General features: G+C 40.0%; 1 protein-coding gene across 3 annotated transcripts in view; it reads right to left on the reverse strand.

Moving 5' to 3' along the window:
• ABHD5 (abhydrolase domain containing 5) overlaps nt 1–18,574 on the reverse strand; it is a 43,503-nt gene extending 24,929 nt beyond the window's left edge. For all 3 annotated transcript variants that reach the window (XM_025375357.1, XM_025375358.1, XM_025375356.1), the window contains exons 1-3: nt 18,402–18,574; nt 10,351–10,436; nt 7,111–7,483 (exon numbers count right to left, since the gene is read on the reverse strand). In XM_025375357.1, the coding sequence (XP_025231142.1) occupies nt 7,111–7,483; nt 10,351–10,436; nt 18,402–18,457 (515 nt within the window). In that variant the 5' untranslated portion in view covers nt 18,458–18,574. The remainder of the gene's footprint in view (nt 1–7,110; nt 7,484–10,350; nt 10,437–18,401) is intronic.
• Between the last annotated feature and the right edge of the window lie 851 nt (nt 18,575–19,425).

Here is a 19,425-nt window from a genome sequence, read left to right on the forward strand (position 1 = left end):
GGTATGAGTGGAACTAACGAGACAGCCACCTAGTTGAAAGCAGCAAAGATTCATGTTAAGAAACAGCCACTATTATTCACTATTGATTTACTTTCCAAAGAGAAAAATGAACTCTTCATTAAAACATACCCTACCCTAAACAATTGTTAAATTTTTGTCACAAATTTGTTAATGGATCTTGCTCAGTCTGCTCTAAACTCTTTCTGACCTGCTAACCCAAAAACAGGAGGACAAAGGAAAACTTGACAGAAGTCTCATCTGTCTCTAGGTGACTGTTTTTGCCTTAGTTCTGGTTTGCCTTTTAAATATGATCTTCAAAATTTCATCCCTAGGTGAAAATGCCAGTTTAACAAAGTATGCAAAGTATATATACTAAGGCAGATGACCTTTCAGTTCCTTTTTGAAAAGGAGTGAATGTCCCTACAATTGCTCAGTTCTACTGTCCCTACAATTGATCAGTTCTATGTCTTCATAACCTAGTATGAGGCTTAGCACGTGGCAGATGCTTGGCAAACATTTGGATTAATATGCTTTTCCATGTTTTCTTTTGGTCCTAGTCTATTAAGCATATACAAATTTTATAAAGTATAATCATAGCATAAGCATATCCAACTTGATTTTTCTGGTCCCCCAGATGACATCAGAACATCACTCCTATTTATTAATCTCATTATTCAGTAACAAAATCCATTTAGATAGTCAACAACCAGTCTAGTCTTTTCTAAATAAAATTATACTGTCTGGAACAGAAAAATAAATCATAAGCATTGAATATTGGCCACAAAATTATATTAATATATGTGTGCATGGGTGTCTGAAACAAGTTTTGTGGGGTGATACAATTGTATTTTTCTAATCCAAACAATATAGAAGGGCTATAGTAAAAAAAGTTTGAACATAATTTTTTAAAACTCTACAACATCTAAACTGTAGTTAACTGTAGTTATATATCATCTGCTTCTACTACATGTAAAAACCCCAGAAAATAATTGTTCCTTATTTTTGGTTTTAGGTATTTTAAATAAGATAGACCATGCAAAGCACGCAGGTTAGTGGCTATCAAAAGGTAAATATTCAGTAAATGTAAGCTAGTTACAGTAGCAAGAATAGGAAGACTACAAGAGTAGAATTTATTCCAGGGAACATGGAAAGACAGGTATTTATTCTTCAGAAGAGCTTGATCACAGGTGACTACAACGTTGCACCAGACCAAGGTCCCAGGCTCTCTTCTAACCTCTACTTCTAGTAAAAATATTATCTCCTCACTTGATAGGAGTTACTGGGCTTTAATGTACATCTAAACTATAATAAGCTAAACTCTACTCTTTAATATTCCAGAGAGGGTTCCCTGCTGGGATTGTTAGTTCACATTTAGGGTAAAGAATGGGTCCAACCAGACAGCACATGCGAGTCATCCTATTAGACATCCTTGTCAAGAACCAGAGACTGGTTTAAACCACAAGAAAAATAAAGAACCAGCAGAGCAGGAACAACAGAACAGCTCATCAGTTTTGAAATATAAAAAGGCATTCTTCTTAACGTTAGTCATTAGAATTGGCCTTGAGTTTGAAGATGGTGAGCAGAGTACACCCTTAAGGGCAAAGCAGTGGACAATACCTGTACCAACACACTGGGACCTGATTTCACTTGGTCTAAATGCTAACAAGGGTAGATAAGCCTGACCTTCATGAGATTTAAAGACAGCCACCAATCGGAAATAATGCAACAAGAACAACAGTCAGGTCAGGCGTGGTGGCTCATGCCTGTAATCCCAACACTTTGGGAGGCTGAGTTAGGAGGATCACTTGAGGCAAGGGGTTCAATATCAGCCTGGCCAACATGGTGAAACCCCGTCTCTACAAAAAATACAAAAAAATAGCCAGACGTGGTGGTGCACGCCTGTAATCCCAGCTACTTGGGAGGCTGAGGCACGAGAATTGCTTCAACCCAGAGGCGGAGGTTGCAGTGAGCCAAGATCGTGCCACTGCACTGCAGCCAGGGCAACAGAGAAAGACACTGTCTCGTGGGGGGGAAAAAAAAAGCAGCAAAGAAAGGAGAACAATCAGACCTAGGATCAAAATGTATAAAGGAATTTAAGGAAAATAATCAGAAAGAACGCTAGTCAATGCACAAAGGAGGCATTTGCAAAATGAAGTTAGCCCCAGGTATTTCCCATTGGCTCCAAGCCACCAGAGAGAGAAAAGGGAAGGCCTGGAGAACAAAAAACTAAATAAATACCTTCAACTTCGAATCAAGTAGAACAGTTTTTCCTAGAACAGCAGAGGGCCAACAAAAATTGCTCAACTCCATTCTGTACAATCAGAAGACAGAGCCAGGCAAAAGAAAAGTATTCAAGATAAAATTATATAAAAACTTTTCACTAGAGAAATAAAGACTAGTCAAAACTTACTCTAATGTAACTCGGAATAGATCTCTTTGCTAAACACTTTCTAAGTTAAAGTTTCTATAATCTCCTTTTCCTTAGTTTATAACAAATATCTTCAAAATACAGATAGTCTTTTTAATGGGGTCCTGAGCAGCAGGGGCCAGAAGGAAAGGAAAATTAAAAGAGAAAAACTGGACCAGGCACAGTGGCTCACGCCTGTAATCCAAATGCTGGCAAAAATTGATCAGCTTTTATTTGTTCTTTAGAGTAAGAATCCTTCTTAAACAAGTGCATTAAACTAGGCATTTTCATTCTTCTCCTCAAACTGTCCTATAAAAGTAACAAACGGAAGAATGGAGCTGCCCATAAAAGACAAAGACTGAAGTAGGTATGGCTTGGAACACTAAGTCCCAACAAATAAAACAACGTTGTTTTTGTGTTTTTTCCCTCCATGCATTAAACAGAAAGTAAGGAGCTGTCATTTTACTTAAAAGAAAAAAATAAAGATTACATTTGCAACACCTGAGGAAGCAAAGAACAAAATAACATTATCAGCTGGGTATGGTGGCTCATGCCTGTAATCCTGGCAGTTTTGGAGGCCGGAGGATCACTCCAGGCCAGGAGTTTGACACCGGCCTGGGCAACATAGTGAGACCCCCCATCTCTACATAAAATTTAAAAAATTACCCAGGCATGGTGGCACACCTGTAGTACTAGCTACATGGGAGGATTGTTGAGCCTAGGAGGTCAAGACTGCAGTGAGCCACGATTGTGCCACTGCACTCCAGACTGTGCAACAGAGTAAGACCCTATCTCCAAAAAAAAAAAGTAACATTCTCAAAGTCCACTATCGAAAAAAAAGAGAGACAAAAGAGGCACAGTGAGTGTAAGAAATGATCTGAATTTCATTTGATCTCCAGACCACTTTTTCCCTCCTCTTAGCGTTCCCCCCACTCCCACCAAAAGTCTTTCTGAAACTCAAAGATTCATTTCAATCTCATGACAGCATAATAAAAATGCTACTGGATCAAAAGCAAGCTGGAAGAGCACTGAGTATGTAGTTCGGTAACTGTTTGTTGATACCAAGCGGACTGCTCTGTTGCACCAGAGAAAGCATGTGTGTGCTGCAAAGAAGCTTCTCCAGCTCAGGTGAAACATTCCAGATCACACAGAAGGCAACCCTGACAACTACCCCATCTGCTTAGTGGGAATGCCAACTTCAAGACACACCAAACACTAAACATCACTTAATATGAAGTTTGCTATAATGGTGAACACTTATAGTACTCAGTCCTGTTTAATCCTGTTTAATGTTTGGATCTGTGAGTCTACTGAACTATTAACTATCAGATCATCTATGTAAATTTGTACAAATTTGCCCAACCAGGATCAAGCAGAAAAAAATTCCTTTTAATAAAAAGTTAACAAATATAAGCAACATTATTAGTAATATGAATAAACACGTGGACAGCAAGACCAAAGGGCACTAAAGGAGACGATGTACCTTGCAGAAAAGACAAGAGCTACTCATTTTTCCCTGTCCTCTCCATTTAAAGAGAAGTGCTTTCCAGGGAAGCCATACCGAACAGCAATGAAGGAAAAAAGCAAGGGAGAAGGGGAAGCCCGTGAGATTGTTAATTCCAATCTTCCTATATTATATGCTACAATGGGGTATTAATCTGGTCTATTAGAATAGGGAAAAAATAAACTATAAAATTTTACTTTTATTTAGTAGATTTAACACACTTCTAAACTAACTAAAGTTGTTGGTTTAAATGGCTGGTCAATTTGTTTAATTCTGTAAAATATTCATGTATGTTATATATACATATATATGTGTGTAAATGTTAGAAGAAACATGCTAATACCTTTCTCTCACACATACATGTAGAATGATCTCTTTATTTCCACTGTAACCTGTTTTTATGACATAGTAACTTAACATGTAGATTAACTGGGCAAAAGGCATAAAACTGAAATCTTTGCCTGCTTATGCTTGCATATCTGAAACTAATTTTTCTCCCAAAAATAAATTAGAAAGATATGACATGACCAGCTCTTATCTCTTGATACTTCTGTGCAAAATGGAAAGAGAAGAACAGAGAAAAGAACAAAAAATTGTAAGCTAAAAGGTGAACTTAGCTTATAATTCTCTTTTTCAAAATCACCTATTCAAGAAATATTTACTAGGCAGCCACTATGTGCCAACCATGGTGTTCTGACTGACTGGACATAATCATGATTGGAGATATCTGAAAATCCAGAAAACATCATTATTTTGAAATTAACCTGTATTTAATAATTTAAGTCTTATGCAGTTAAGAATATAAATTTGAATATTCAGCAAACTCCGTACAGTTCAAAATTTTGTTGGCAACCAGTCAAATTTAGACAGGCTAATTATTTCAAGCATTCTCATATCCATCTACTGCTACTACTTATGATTCTTGGTCCTGATACAGTACTCTAGTTTTATTTCTAGCATTAGACACAAACATTCAAAAACCATTTTCTAAAATATAATCAATCCAATGCAGGAATCACTAGCTTTGTTTTTAGATACCTTTTGCTATTCTCTTTTATAGCTGTTTTTAAAGTGTTGATTCCCTTCTGAATCCCTGAAGCTTCACCCCCTATTTCTTTAGAGCAGTTCACAATTGAAAATGAAACTCTTACCAACTGAAACTCTTGCCAACTGACCTTATCAGTAGAGAGCTATGAAGGGTCAGGATTCTAAGACTTAGGGTTTGATGACCAAGGTCTAGCCTGCAGAGTTCCATGTCACATCTCCAGAGAATAAATACCACAAGACAGACACAGACATAATACACACCTGATAAAAAACAAAGGAAGTTCAACTCCCACAAATAGCCCTGTTGACTTGTACCAGAAAGGCATCCACTTCCTTCTCCTTTCATCATAAATGCAGATAGGTGTTTGTCACTAACAGTAAGACACAATAAAAGAAAGTAACCCCAGCCGGGTGCGGTGGCTCACACCTGTAATCCCAACACTTTGGGAGGCCAAGGCAAGTGGATCTCCTGAGGTCAGAAGTTTGAGACCAGCCTGGCCAACATGGTAGAACCCTGTCTCTACTAAAAATACAAAAATTAGCTGGCATGGTGGCAGGCTCCTGTAATCCCAGCTACTCGGGAGGCTGAGGCAGGAGAATTGCTTGAACCCGGGAGATGGAGGTTGTGGTGAACCGAGATACCGTGCCACTGCACTCCAGCCTGGGCGACAGAGTGAGACCCTGGCTCAAAAAAAAAAAAAAGAAAAGAAAAGGAAGAAAGTAACCCCAAAATGCCAACCAGGAGAAGAAAATTTGCGTTTCTTTTTAAAGAACAGGTCCACCAGTTGACAGGACTATTACTGTCTAGCACATCTAGGACCATGAGATCAGAAAAATCAGGTGTAAATGCTAAAGTTTAAAGAGTCTATAGAGAAAAAGTGGCTGTTCCAGAGGAAGAGAACCTCAGGGACACAGGGCTGCTGCTTCACCCATCAAATTCTGTGTTGAACACACACCCAGAGTTATGCAATGGGGCGATCTTAGAGGTATACACAGAGACTCTGAAATGACCATCATCCCATGTCTTACTCACAGACCTCAAAGTCAAAATCAGTTGTAAATTTGGATTTAAAAATCAGTCCAATGGAAAAATACACTGGCAACACAAAAATGCTATATTCATTTTTTGTTGTTTCTTTCCAAAAGATGAATGTTTCTCCTGTTTTCTTAGCACTTAAATGTGACCTTCTCTCACAGTAGTAACATGAATAATAGAAAACAGCATTTAAAAATAAGGTAAAGAGGCTCGGTGCAGTGGCTCAGGTCTGTAATCCCAGATCACAGAGGGGAGGCCAAGTGGGGTGGATCACCTGAGGTCAGGAGTTCAAGACCAGCCTGGCCAACATGGCAAAACCCCATCTCTACTAAAACTACAAAAATTAGCTGAGTGTGGTGGCATGCACTTGTAGTCACAGCTACTCGAGAGGCTGAGGCCTCTCGAGAAGAATCACTTGGGCCTGGGAGGCGGAGGTTGCAGTGAGCCAAGATCACGCCATTGCACTCCAGCCTCAGTGACAGAGCAAGATTCTCTCTCTTAAAAAAAAAAAAAAAAAAAAAGACAAAGAAAGGAGATGATAATAGAAAGACTTTGAAGCAAATATTCATTAATTCAATGTTTTATAATGAGAAAGGTTAGGGTATGGTATAATAAAAAACCCTGGGATATATGCTATGAAGTTATATTTTCTATAGTTTAGATAAAAGAAAACTAAAGGTTAGATGTTAAGTGATTAGCTCTAAGTCATAAAGCTAGCACTAGTACCTACATCTTCTAACCTTCTGGTTTCCCCTTACAGCTTACTATAACTTAGAAAACATTAGACAAAGCCTGCTGGATCCATAGATTTAACGATAATAGTAACAAATAATTTTTACTTGTGGCTTAAAATTATACATTAAAGTTTCTACAGTTCTAAGTTTAACAAATAGAAAGCCCTTTCCCAAGCCTATTAACATGTAGTACATGTAATAGGAAGATCTGACACGATTATTTCAGCTACTATATTGGTCATCAGTTGTGGTGTGGTCTATAGGGTCCTTTAAGAGAATGTCTGCCTTGTAAGGCTCGACACTAAAACCACCAAAGATGAGAACTAGAGTCTGGTACTTGGAAGCACAGTTTTAATCCCACTCTTCTGTCACCACCACTTACCTTGATGGGTACTTCAGCGAGTAAGCAGCAGCCAAGAATCCACCTAGGTTGTGCCCAAGCAAGATCATTTTGTCCAATCCGAGGGCACATCTCCACTCTTCAATGGATTCCACAAACTGATTCTCCACTTCTTCTGCGTCACTGTCAAACCTGGGTCTACTACTTCGTCCAAAACCCAATAGGTCAAAAGCATAGACAGGTCTGTTGGTGCAAAGATCTCCAAAATTCAGTGCCCAGAGCCCAAGACCTCCTCCAAAACCATGTAGAAGGACAAGTGGAGTCTTATTTGAAATATTATGAGAGAACTTCAGTGTCCATATTTTATTTCCATTAGATACACGAACAGGTTCTTTTTTGTATGTGCAAGGGACACCTAATGAAAACATAAAAAAGAAATTCTGTTTCATTTTATTACTTCTGAGAAGGGAAGCATTCTGAGAGCAATCAAAAATTACAAACCATCTAGTATCCAATCTCATGATTTTAGCTTTTATTGTCAGCTATTTTTTAAAAGTACACATTTTATTGAAGTAAATAATTCTAAATGACTATGTCTCAAACCTAAGGGGGAAGACCTACCTCAGACAAAACTCAAGTAACCTGTGGTCAAGGTCTTTGGCAAGTCATATTACCTTCTAACTTCTTTCCACATCTATCAAATGAGGGTATTATACTCCTAGAAGTGAACAGGAACTTAGTGGCCACTGAATCCATTATTTTAAGGTCTCCAGCTTTGCAGACAATTTGTAGAATACTGTCAAGTGTCCTACAATTTCAAGGTGGTATTCTTTTGTTAACTTTGAGTTGAAGTCAGACTCAAAGGCATCATTTTTCCTTTAAAAGTAATCATGAACTTAGGGAAGGATTAATGGTATCTATATTAAACACATAAGTGAAATATTAAGTCATTTCAAAGTTCAGTAGAAAAAAAGTTGACAAAGTATTGTAGGAACTCCTCAGCATGACACACCAGGTAACTTGGGTCCAACTCTAGTAATCTCCCAGAAAAAGCAAATAGTCACAATTTTAAAGATCAAAGCTCTTTTTTACCTTCAATGCTGTGGGACTAAATACTTTAAACACTCCCAAAAATTGCCTAAAAATGAAATTAAATTTGAAATTCACTTATATTTAACTATCAACTGAATAGCTGCATTTCAGATATACCCCTTAATTATTTATGCATATTCATATACAGTAGACAAAACACTGAAGAAACAGGAGTTTCTGCCTTTTAACCAAAGAAATAATCTCAGATTTTGTAACCACATAGTGGCAGCAAAGAAGAAACCTAACATTCATTCAGATTATTAACAGAGCACATGCCCTCAAGTTAGGGGAAATACCATTAGTTTAGAAAAGGGGCTACTTTGGCTTAAGTACCAAGCCAAACCACTTCAGCATTTTGAACACATACATCTTGTGTATTCCCATAAAAGCCATCTGTAAAACTATCAGATAACTCATTCTACAGTAGCTTACTTTCATGTCTGATAAGCAGAGACCAATTCACATTCCTATTTGCATCCCTAGAACCAAAAGGAAGGGAATCAACATGTTTGTTAGATGCATGAATTGAGAATCTAGCACCTCTTTTTATCTCCTGATAAGAATTTTTTTATTTTGGTAAATCACAATGACAACTTTCTCAGTTTCGTAGAGAGCAAGTTTACCCAAGTACATGGAATAAAAGTTCATTACGTTAAAAATCTGTGTAATAACCAGGTGTGGTGGCTCACGCCTGTAATTCCAGCACTTTGGGAGGCAGAGGCGGGTGGATCACCTGAGGTCAGGAGTTCGAGACTAGCCTGGCCAACATGGCGAAATCCTGTCTTTACTAAAAATACAAAAATTAGCTGGGCATGGTGGCAGGTGCCTGTAATCCCAGCTACTCGGGAGGCTGAGGCAGGAGAACTGCTTGAACCCAGGAGGCAGAGGTTGCAGTGAGCTGAAATTGTGCCACTGCACTCTAGCTTGGGTAACAGAGCAAGGCTCCGTCTCAAAAAAAAAAAAAATTCATGTAAGATGGCTAATTATCCCTTCCTAAGGATATATACAGTTATGGTCACTGACTCCTGAATCATTCAAATGCACAAACAAATCCATTAGTGGTAAACAGAATGAAAAACAGACATGTACAAACATCTGCACGTACATACAAAAATAACACATGAATGTGAACGGTACTACTTAATCCACTCCTTTAAGTAGAATCAGCAAAACAAAATTGCACAATAAATACCACTGCTTAGAACTATACCCACAGATACCTTGGAATGCCCTGATGGTACAAGTTTGGATAAATTTTAGTGCTCATAAGAAGGAAAAAAAAGGGCTTCCACACCACTATAAATACAGAATCCTAGAATGCTAGAACTAGAAGGAATTCTAAAGACCCCTTCATTTTACAAAAATCCTACCCCTTCATTTTACAAGAAATAAGAAGCTCAGCAAAGTGACTTGTCCAAGATTTTGTGGCAGATCTGGGCCTAGACCAAATTACCTGGGTCCAGTCTAGTACTTTCACTATACAAGGCTGCATGCTCTGAAACACCTAGAATCTGTTCTCAAAGCATAGTCTCAAGCATAGTCAGGGGGGTGTCCCTGAGACTCTTTGAGGGGATCCAGGAAGTCAAAACTATTTTCATCATAATACTTATAATACTAAGACTTTATATTTTTCACTCTCATTCTCTAGTAGGTATACAGTCTTCCAGAAGTCACATATGTGATTACCCATCAGACTGAAAGCAGACGCAGCAACCTTATGTCAAGCTAGACATAAAAGAGATTTGTAAACATGTAAACAATGTTACTCTTCTCATTACATATTTTTTGGAAAGTATTTATTTGTTTTTTTGGTACAAACTTTATTTTAATCTGTAATGGGTTTGTTACCATTATTTTTAAAGAAATTAATAAACATTTTTGATTATTCAATTTTAATTTCTAATTGAATTAGAAATGGTAAATATTGATAATAAGCCCATAAACAAATCTCCTTGGGGTCCTTACTAATTCAAGAGTATAACAGGGGCCCAAGACCAAAAAGTTTTAGAACTCCTACCTGCCAGCCCCCAACATTCATTTCTGTACTTTCTAATGACAAGGAAAAGGAAAAAAAGTTATCTTGCTGACAATGAACACACCACAAAATCTTATCTCTAGTTTCAGGGCAATGAGATATATCGGACCTATCTTAGTACACAGTTCATTTAACTTACAAGAAGAAAGCCTTACATTTTAACATCTTCTCTTCAGCTTCTTTAAGGTGTAATGTAGACGTAGGGCACCACGTAGGGAGCCAGCCAGTTAGCCATCCTGACCTAGAGCACCAAAAACAAAATACAAATAGGTAAGTTCATGCTCTTCTCAACTACCAACTGTCACATGCACAGAAGAAAGGCAGCACAGGAAATTTACTACCTGTATGATGGTGAAGCTATGTGTGACAAAAGTGACCTAACATGCACAAAACATGGTGGTAAGTACTGGGATACAGATATTCAACTTCAGCCTGTGTACTTACAAGTAGATCTCAAAGTCTACCTTATTCATGGATAGTCAGATTCCAAATAAACAAAAAGAAGATAAAATGGGCAGAACAAGAAAACACAAAAAATATATTCCTCCCCACTGCAAGACAGCCTCTTATTAGAGTAGAAGTGCAAAAAAAGTTAAAGACCAGGAGTAGATTCATTTGAATGACAGTTTCACAGTGAATATAAAAGGTACCTCTATAGGGGTTGAGAAAAGAGACGCCTTATTAAAATCTGAGATCTATCATATTTGGGGGAAAAAAAGGCTTCAAATCTCATATGAGTAGTAACATACCCCTAACACAAATGTCAGGGGCTGGACTGTGTACAATCTCCTTGGGGTGAACTGGTTAACTGTTAATAGAAATACAAAAAAGCTTTGGGTTTCAGCAAACAGTAGATGAATAGAATGACCAAAGCATCCATTGGAAGACAGCACAACAAAGAACAAGGACGCAGATCTGAGGCAACTAGTGAGGAAAGGCTTGGGGGGACTGCAGCTGACATACTTTGCTTGTAGCCAACAAAGGAGAGGGTGAGCCTCAACTCCTGGCCTGGCAGCTACAAACCAAAAGCTTATTGTAATAACCTGACATAATGTAGAGCTTCAGCAGTCATTTGACAGTTAGCAAGGGCTGGGTACATGGCTGGTATTATTTAAAATGAGAACTCTCTGATGAAAAAGAAATGAATTAGAAGAGGAAAAGTAAACTACTGCAGAGTCCAGATGAGAGGTAAGGGCCCAATCCGAGGCTTTGGCAACAGGCATAGAGATAAGAAGATGTAGTCACAGAATATTTAAAAAGGAAAACAGGTTGGATTTCATAATTGGTTGGATATAAAGAAGGTATAATAAGGATTCCCAGGCATCTCTCTTAGGGTACCACTATAATGACAGACAACACAAGGGTTAGAATAGGTGTGAGTAGGAAAATATGTTAAGTTTTGGAAGTGTTGTGATCCAACACCCAGCTTTCTAACCTTTGTACATTCATCCTACAATACTTCCCTTCCCTGTAGAATTTATCTGGCTATTATGTATAACAGGTACTCAATAAATAATGTTTGCTGAACGATTAAGTCACTCACAATCCAGGAGATCTCAGTCCAAATTATCCCCATTTCATAGATGTAAAAACTGAAGTTCAGAAATGTTAAGCACCAAGTCCAAGGGTATACAGCTAGTAAGTAAGTGACACAAGCAGAGATTTGAGTTTGATTCTGAGCCACTCCAAAGTACTTTTTTCTCAAATGACTACCTTCCTTAAAATGTCTGAAGAGTTGTCCATTACCTACAGGATAAAGTCTATATTTTCTTGGACCTGCACAAAAGGTACTTTGCAATCCATCCACAGCCTACCTCCATCCCATCTTTTCTTTTCTTTTATACATTGTACTTTTTCCAGTACCTCATAGCTCCCAAAATTTCACATGATTATGTGTCTCTATGGCTTTGCACAGCTCTTGTAAATTACCCACTCTCAAGTACTTCTTTATAGCAGCATGAGAATGGACTAATACACAGGCCACTAAAATAAAAGAACTCATGATTTTTAGAGGTTAAAAACAATAAACTATCATTAAGGTGAAGCTCTTTTGTTCTTGACCAGACATTAGGTCTATATTTAACCATAAAAATATGAACTAGTACCAACATGAAATTACTTACAACTCAATCTCATCCATTGTCTTAAACGAACATCCCTCAAACTACATCACAATTATTTGCCAGAGAGAATCAGAGGTCAATTGAAAAAAAAATTACAGTGAAATGAAGTATAATCTACTATTGCTTCAACTGATATCACAGACAAATTGGGGCAAAGAAAACACAAATGCATTCTTTGCATTTAAAAAGGATGCTTTTTTTAAGAAACAACATTCAAGAAATAATTCAGACACTGAATACCTACTATGTACAAAGCACCAGAGTTTAAAAAGTTACATACCAGCCTGTAATGGAAGAATCATGCCTACCTCCATCAACTTACCACTTACCACAAAACCAGCTTTCAAACAATGGGACTGTCTGTCCATGGATTTCCCTCCTAGTGACCAGCTCAACTCAGAGAAGGGGCAAAACATGTTTTCATGTTTGTAAGCTTACATTACATTTTATACTAAAAAATTACATCTTCAACCATAAGAAGAGGCACCAACTCTTTTCAGGTTTTCAAAGAAGCATCTTCATCAAAACAGGTGATTTTTTTAAAGTGGGTTTTTTTCTAACAGAAAAATATATATTTAACAAAACATAGCAAGATATTCTCACCCTTAATGGAATTGTAAAGACAGCACTCTTCCCCTAAGCCCTGATGTTTCTGTCCAGTTTTACTTTAACCAGATGGTTAAATGTTTTACAGAAACTATCCTCTACTTCTTTGAGACACTCTACAGGATTAAGTGTTATACATATAATAGGCTCCAAGGAACACATCCAATGAGTAAAAAGCAAGGGCCTATCTTTTCCATCCTTTACTTGATTCCTGTTTGTTCAAAGGTCCCATACCTTACCTTGCAACCTCTATTGCTTCAACCCTCTAAAACTTACCCATCCAACTCTACCTCCTGTCTTTGGGGTAAAGTAATCTCACCTTCAAAGAGACCCTTTGCCCCCTCCCCAGTGGAATCCTATGTCATTCAGTGTTGTTCAGCATTCCTAGGTTTAAATATATAGAAGACTGGAACTAAGGACACAGGACTGAAGCTTGTCAGATATCCTGCCATTCTTCTGAGGTCACAAAATTCAAGGTAAAAACTAAATTCACATAGACCACCTATAAAACAGTAAACTAGATTCAATGCCTTTTCCTCATAGCTTTGGAAAATAAATAGAAAAGCAAAACCTAACTTCTCTATTTTATTTAAGGAGATAAGCAATAAACACTATCATCCATCACTGAGGCCTAAATTCAACAGTGACCAAAGTGTCAACTATAATACAAAGAAAAGCCATTCACCACAGGAACTATAGCTTTCTAATAGTAAGCATCTATGACATGGGGAAAGCTTACCAATGCAAGCCAAAAAGTTTTCTACACAGCCCCATCAGTTGGGCACTTACCTTATTAGCAAGGCAAAGGATACAAGGCCTAAAGCATCTATCTAATCACAGAAACAAAAACAAAACAAAACAAAAAGGGATCCTTGTTTTATAACCATTGTAGTGTAAACTGAGAATCTTTTTAGTGAGCAGACTTTTGAGTAAGAAAAGCTATAAAAGATCACATCAGAGGTGACAATTCTAAGGAAAGCCAAGTAAGATGTGCTTAACATATTTTAATAGAGTATATTTTACCTAAGAATCTGACTTTAAGTATCCTGAGTGAGAGACAGACACCACTCTTTCCATTAACTTTTTACCTAATCTGTTAAAAAAAATTACATTGTACTTATACCCTATACCACCAACACTTAAGTTTCCTGGTAATCTCTGTTTTGTTCTTTAACATATCTGACTATCTATACTATTACCAAACCTGAATTGCACAATTTATAAATATTATGAAACAGTGAAAGAGGTTTCAAAGATTCTGAAGAAAATATGCAGAAATCTGGCCAGTTTCCACACACTCTTGGCCACTTAAATAACATTTCTAATTAGGTTATAAGTAAAGAGGATTTCATTATATTAAAATTTTGTTTAAAATGGCCTCCATTCCTATTCTAGTACAGTTGAGAGAGAAAAATCATATAAACTTATTATTGCTCTTGATAAACTAACCTAAGCACAGTATTCTATCTCATTTAAAGAAACCATGAGGCTTTGATTTTTATTATAAATATCCAAATTAATTACAGATATGAATATATATATTTATTTATATTTACACTTATATTTATCTGAGATACTTCCTCAACCAATGACTAAAAACTTCCAAATTGGAAACTGTAACACCTGGGTAAATAAAGACCTTTCTTGGGAATTTACTTTTTAAATTCCATTCTTGGGAAGGAGAAAAAGAAAAGAAAAAAGAGGTCTTTGGGAGGTTGAGGTGGGAGGATTGCTTGAGCTCAGTCAGGAGGTCAAGACCAGCCGCCTGGCACATGCTTGTAGTCCCAGCAACCTGGAGGGGGAATACAGGGGCTGGAGGGCAAGTTGCTGAGATGGCAGGATTGCTTGAGCCCAGGAGGTTGAGGCTGCAATGAGCCATGATTGTGTCATTGCACTCCAGCCTGGGCGACAGAGCAAGAACTTGTCTCCAAAAAAAAAAAAAAAAGAATATGGTCTCATACAGCTACAATTTAAGTGACTAACATGCCATTTTATTTTGGATAAATGATACTTAAGTGATTCAAATTATCAATGACAACCCAGGCCCTCTAATATATGTTAACACACTAATTAATATTCTTTTAACTGCCCCCCCACCCATTTCTAACCTGTAACTTTTAAAGACACAGAGTGGTAGTATAAGTGTTTTAGACAAGTCATGTGCTGGTAACACTTATCTCCCCATTGTTTCCTACCTTCCTTCACACAGTAAACAAACCATTTTAGAGTCACTTATATGACCTCATTATCAAACACACTTGAAGAAGCCTCATGTGTAGTCTACTTAACAAGTGAGTTACATTTCTTTGCATCAGTTCTAAAATAAGTTCATTCACTAGATAATAAAGAGAAAAAAACTAAAAATCCTAGGTCTCAAACTGAACAATCAGTTTTAATGAATCATCTCACCACATGATTTTTTTTTTTAATAACTCACAATCAGGAGTGGGAATTACAGAACCATGAGATTAGACTAAAAACCTAACAATTCGTCAAGGCAATGTTTAAGCCAATATAATGTTTCAAGAGGAAGAACTGAGCTTTTTATATCATTTAGGAGCAGGAAGGTAAAAATAAGATCATGGTCTGGACATGTTAAATTTGAGGAATCAGTCACAAATATCTGACAATTCGAAACATTACCAGAGTACAGAAGAGGACTCCAGAAAGAAAATGAGATCTGAGTCATCTCCACAGACGAGATAGTTCAAGGAGTTTAAGTAAACAAGACAAAAAATAAAAACAAGGGTGATGACAGAATCCTGGAAAATGACTACATTTAGAGAATGAAAAAAAAAGGGAGAAATGAATAAAAGTATTGTTGCTCTCAGGTAAGATAAAAGGCAAAATGTCATTAAGACCTAGAATGTCTAATAAGAGTTTCAAATAGTAGTAGCTATCATTACAGTAACAAACACCAAAAAGGACCCAAGAAGAAGTACTGAAAAAACTAGAAGGCCATTGGGATGCGGCAGTGAAAAGTTTTGTGATTTTTAAGATGTCAGGTGGCAAAGGTTTGGGAAGGAGAGAAGGCAGCAGAAAGGCACATATCTTGCCAGTTTTTAAAAAGATTAGATAGAGAAATCCACTCTCCTATCTCCAAGGCAAAGACCTACATTCACAGTCTAATGTAAACCCAGAGGGGAGCTAGCAAACAGACTGAAGCAGGGAGGAGAGAGAAAAATCCTTTATTTATACTTTATTTATAGCATTTGATGATTTCCATGGCGTAAATACTCCCACCATGGCCAATTTCAAGCTGCCAACGGTTGGCAAAATTCCTGAAAATTTAGCAATGGCTTGCTGGTACAAATCAACTCCAGCGCACAACTGCAAATCACCTCTTTTATGGTCTACCCTGCAACTGGGCAATTCTGTGACAGCTTTCCTCTCAACTCAATTGTCACTTAATCATTCTCTAGGATAACTTAAAGCAATTCACAGAAGTCTACTCTACTCTCATCACTTTTAGCTTTCTCAACTGTTCTGCAGCTGAAAGGGGTTGTGAAAGCAAAATGGATCCCAGTATGCCTGTCTTCAGTAAGTGCCACAAAGTAAAGGACAAGAATCATATTCAAAAAGCCATCAGATGACCATTTTAAAACTTTCCTTTGTTAATGTCATCTCCCTGTCTAAACCTCAAATGTTTTAAGGTTAGGGAACTGTATTCAAAATAAGAGCCAGAGATCCCACGAGTCCCAATTCCAGTGACAGGCAGCAGAGATACAGGGTAAGCATCTTAGATTAAATCCAGACACCTGAAAGGGTTCCACTCCAGCCCTGCTACTTGCTGGCAGACTGTCAGCAGCCCTTCCAGTGGTAGTTTCAACTGCAAAATGGGAACAATAACATCCAGCACACAGGGTCAACCTTGGACTTCACAGGATCACTTCTAGGGATAGTCCCTAGACACCGCTAAAGCATATTGCCAAGAATACCAGGGAAGCCCACTTCTGTCTAGAAACTGGCTAATCAGCTGCTAAGGATTTTTTAATCATCTACCTCCAATGACCTCCAACCATCACTCTAAGCCATAAAACCCTTTCACGATTCTGTCCTGGACTCCCAGGCCCCACTACATCAAAACCAAAGAGTCCACCTGAAAGTAGTGTCAAGAGTCAAAAATGTTGTGACAAACCAGATGAGAACACAACCTACCAATCAGGTTCCTACTTGCGTCCACATAACATTCAACATTTCACCTCAATGCAACGAGGAAGTTCATCAACAAACCTCAAAAAATAAACAAAACTCAAGAGAATAACTTCGTTTCTAATATTTCACAATTTTTCCCCATGACATCTTTCCAAATATCCCTGTCTTCATGGTACTCCATATTCTATCATTTAGGTTATGCTTCCTAGGCAAATTTCTCCAGAGGTCTGAAGTAGAACTGATGTCAAAAAATTAAATATATATGGGGGAAGTTTACTTTCCAATATAAATGACAGGTCTTGAGAAACAAGGCAATAATCTCCATAACAATTATTCCACTCATTAACTACTATTCTTCTACTAACAAATGCAAGAAGTCATTTAGGTGTAGAAAAGAATAAACTCACTACACCTGTATATCAAAAAGTTTCAGATTAGACATCTGCCCTCCAACTTCCAGTTTCCTATACATTATGTGTGTTCTTCTAAGGCACATGCAACACACACTTAGCCAGTAAAACCAGAATAATCCCAGAAGCGCAAATAAATAAGGGACAGTGGAGCTTGCAAGCCAAAGACCTTTATTCGAAAGATGAATTATCACATTTGAACGTGGTATCTCTATCTTAAGGGCTAACTTTCTTTCTATGAAGTATCTGAAACCCACAGCCATACACCCACTTCCCTAACTTCTTCTCCCCTCCCCCCTTCTCGGCACCCCTGCCCTCCCGCCGCTTCCCGGGCGAATTCGGGCCTCTAATACCCCCCCAAGGAAGCGCCGCCCCTTCCCACGGCTACGGGAAAGATCGCCCAGCGGCCGAGGCTGGACAGAGCACAGGTAGTACCTGCAGACGGAAGCCGCGCTGGGAGGCTGACAGAGACACCCGGTCATTTCCCGCGCCTCGCAGTCAGGTGCAGGGTCTGCCGGGCACCGCCCGCCGGCCGCACTGGGACAGGCCGGGTCCCTTGGCAGAGCCCGAGCCGGTGCGGCCGCCGCGGCCAGCTCCGTCGCCGGCCCGCGGGGCGGCTTACACAACAACGGGGCGGACCCTCCGCGCGGGGTCAAGGCAGCCTCCCGGTGCGGCCGGAGTCCGGCTCAGACACCTCGCGGCCCCGGCGCTGAGGGGAGCCTATCCCGAGCAGAGCGGCGCCAGGACGCCTCGGGGCGCCGCGGGAAGTCATGCTGGGGCGAGGAAGCGGCCGGTCATCGCCAGGCGGGCGGCGAGTCCTTGGTGCTACCCGCTGGGCCCTAACCCGGCCCGCGCGGAGGGTGCGCGCCGGAGACACATAGAAGCCCCCTGCCCTCTGCCGGCTACGCTTACCTCTCTTCGGTGTCGGCAGAGTCCACCTCCGCCTCCTCCGCCTCCTCCGCCGCCATAGCCGCCGCCGCGCAAGCGCCGGAACTCACCTCGAAGCCGGCTGACAGGCCGACTGGGCCGCCCCAGGTCGGCGCTGCACTTAAGGCCGCGCGGGCCGCCCGCGCATGCGTCTTCCGCGCCCTAGCACGGCCTGGCGGCGCGCCCGCGTTTGCGCGTGCCCGGCCTTGCCTCCGCCATCCCCAGTCAGCGCGCACGCGTTCTCCCGCCCGACGCCCCCGGGTGTGAGTGCGGGGCGGGACAGTCAGCCCAGAAGAACTGGTGAGACTCACCCGACTGAGTTAGGTGATAGCTAATTTGAATAATGACTGTATTCATGCATCATCCTGTCAGTGTTGGCTGTCAGGTGGCACCTTGGGGGCGGAGGTGCGTCCAGTCCTGGAAGAGCCTAGCTAGTGTTCGATAGATGGTGCAGTGGCGAATGAAATGCCGTAATCGAGGTGCTGTGTGGCCTCCCGGGCCTCCCACCAGCCCTTCCCCGCGGGTTGAGGGGCCGGGGGGGAGAGGGCGACTCACAGGAGCCTTCAGTCAGTTGAGCACTGCTCTAGGTGCTGGTGTTACTGTAGTGTCCCAAACCAGCAATTTCCCTCCCACTCAACCCTCTAGATATCTGGGAGGGTGAAAAGAGTAGGTGTTGGCCGGGCGTGGTGGCTCATGCCTGTAATCCCAGCACTTTGGGCGGCCCAGGCGGGTAGATGACCTGAGGTCGGGAGTTCGAGACCAGCCTGACCAACATGGAGAAACCCTGTGTCTATCTAGCCTGGGCTACAGAGTGAGACTCCGTCTCAAAAAAAAAAAAAAAAAAAAATGTAACATTAGCCAGGCGTGGTGGCGCACGCCTGTAATCCCAGCTTCTCGGGAGCCTGAGGCAGGAGAATCGCTTGAACCCGGGAGGCGGAGGTTGCGGTGAGCCGAGATCACGCCACTGCACTCCAGCCTGGGCAACAAGAAGGAAACTCCGTCTCAAAAA

Source organism: Theropithecus gelada, chromosome 2 (assembly GCF_003255815.1).
Source record: "Theropithecus gelada isolate Dixy chromosome 2, Tgel_1.0, whole genome shotgun sequence".
In the NCBI taxonomy this organism is placed as follows: Eukaryota; Metazoa; Chordata; class Mammalia; order Primates; family Cercopithecidae; genus Theropithecus; species Theropithecus gelada.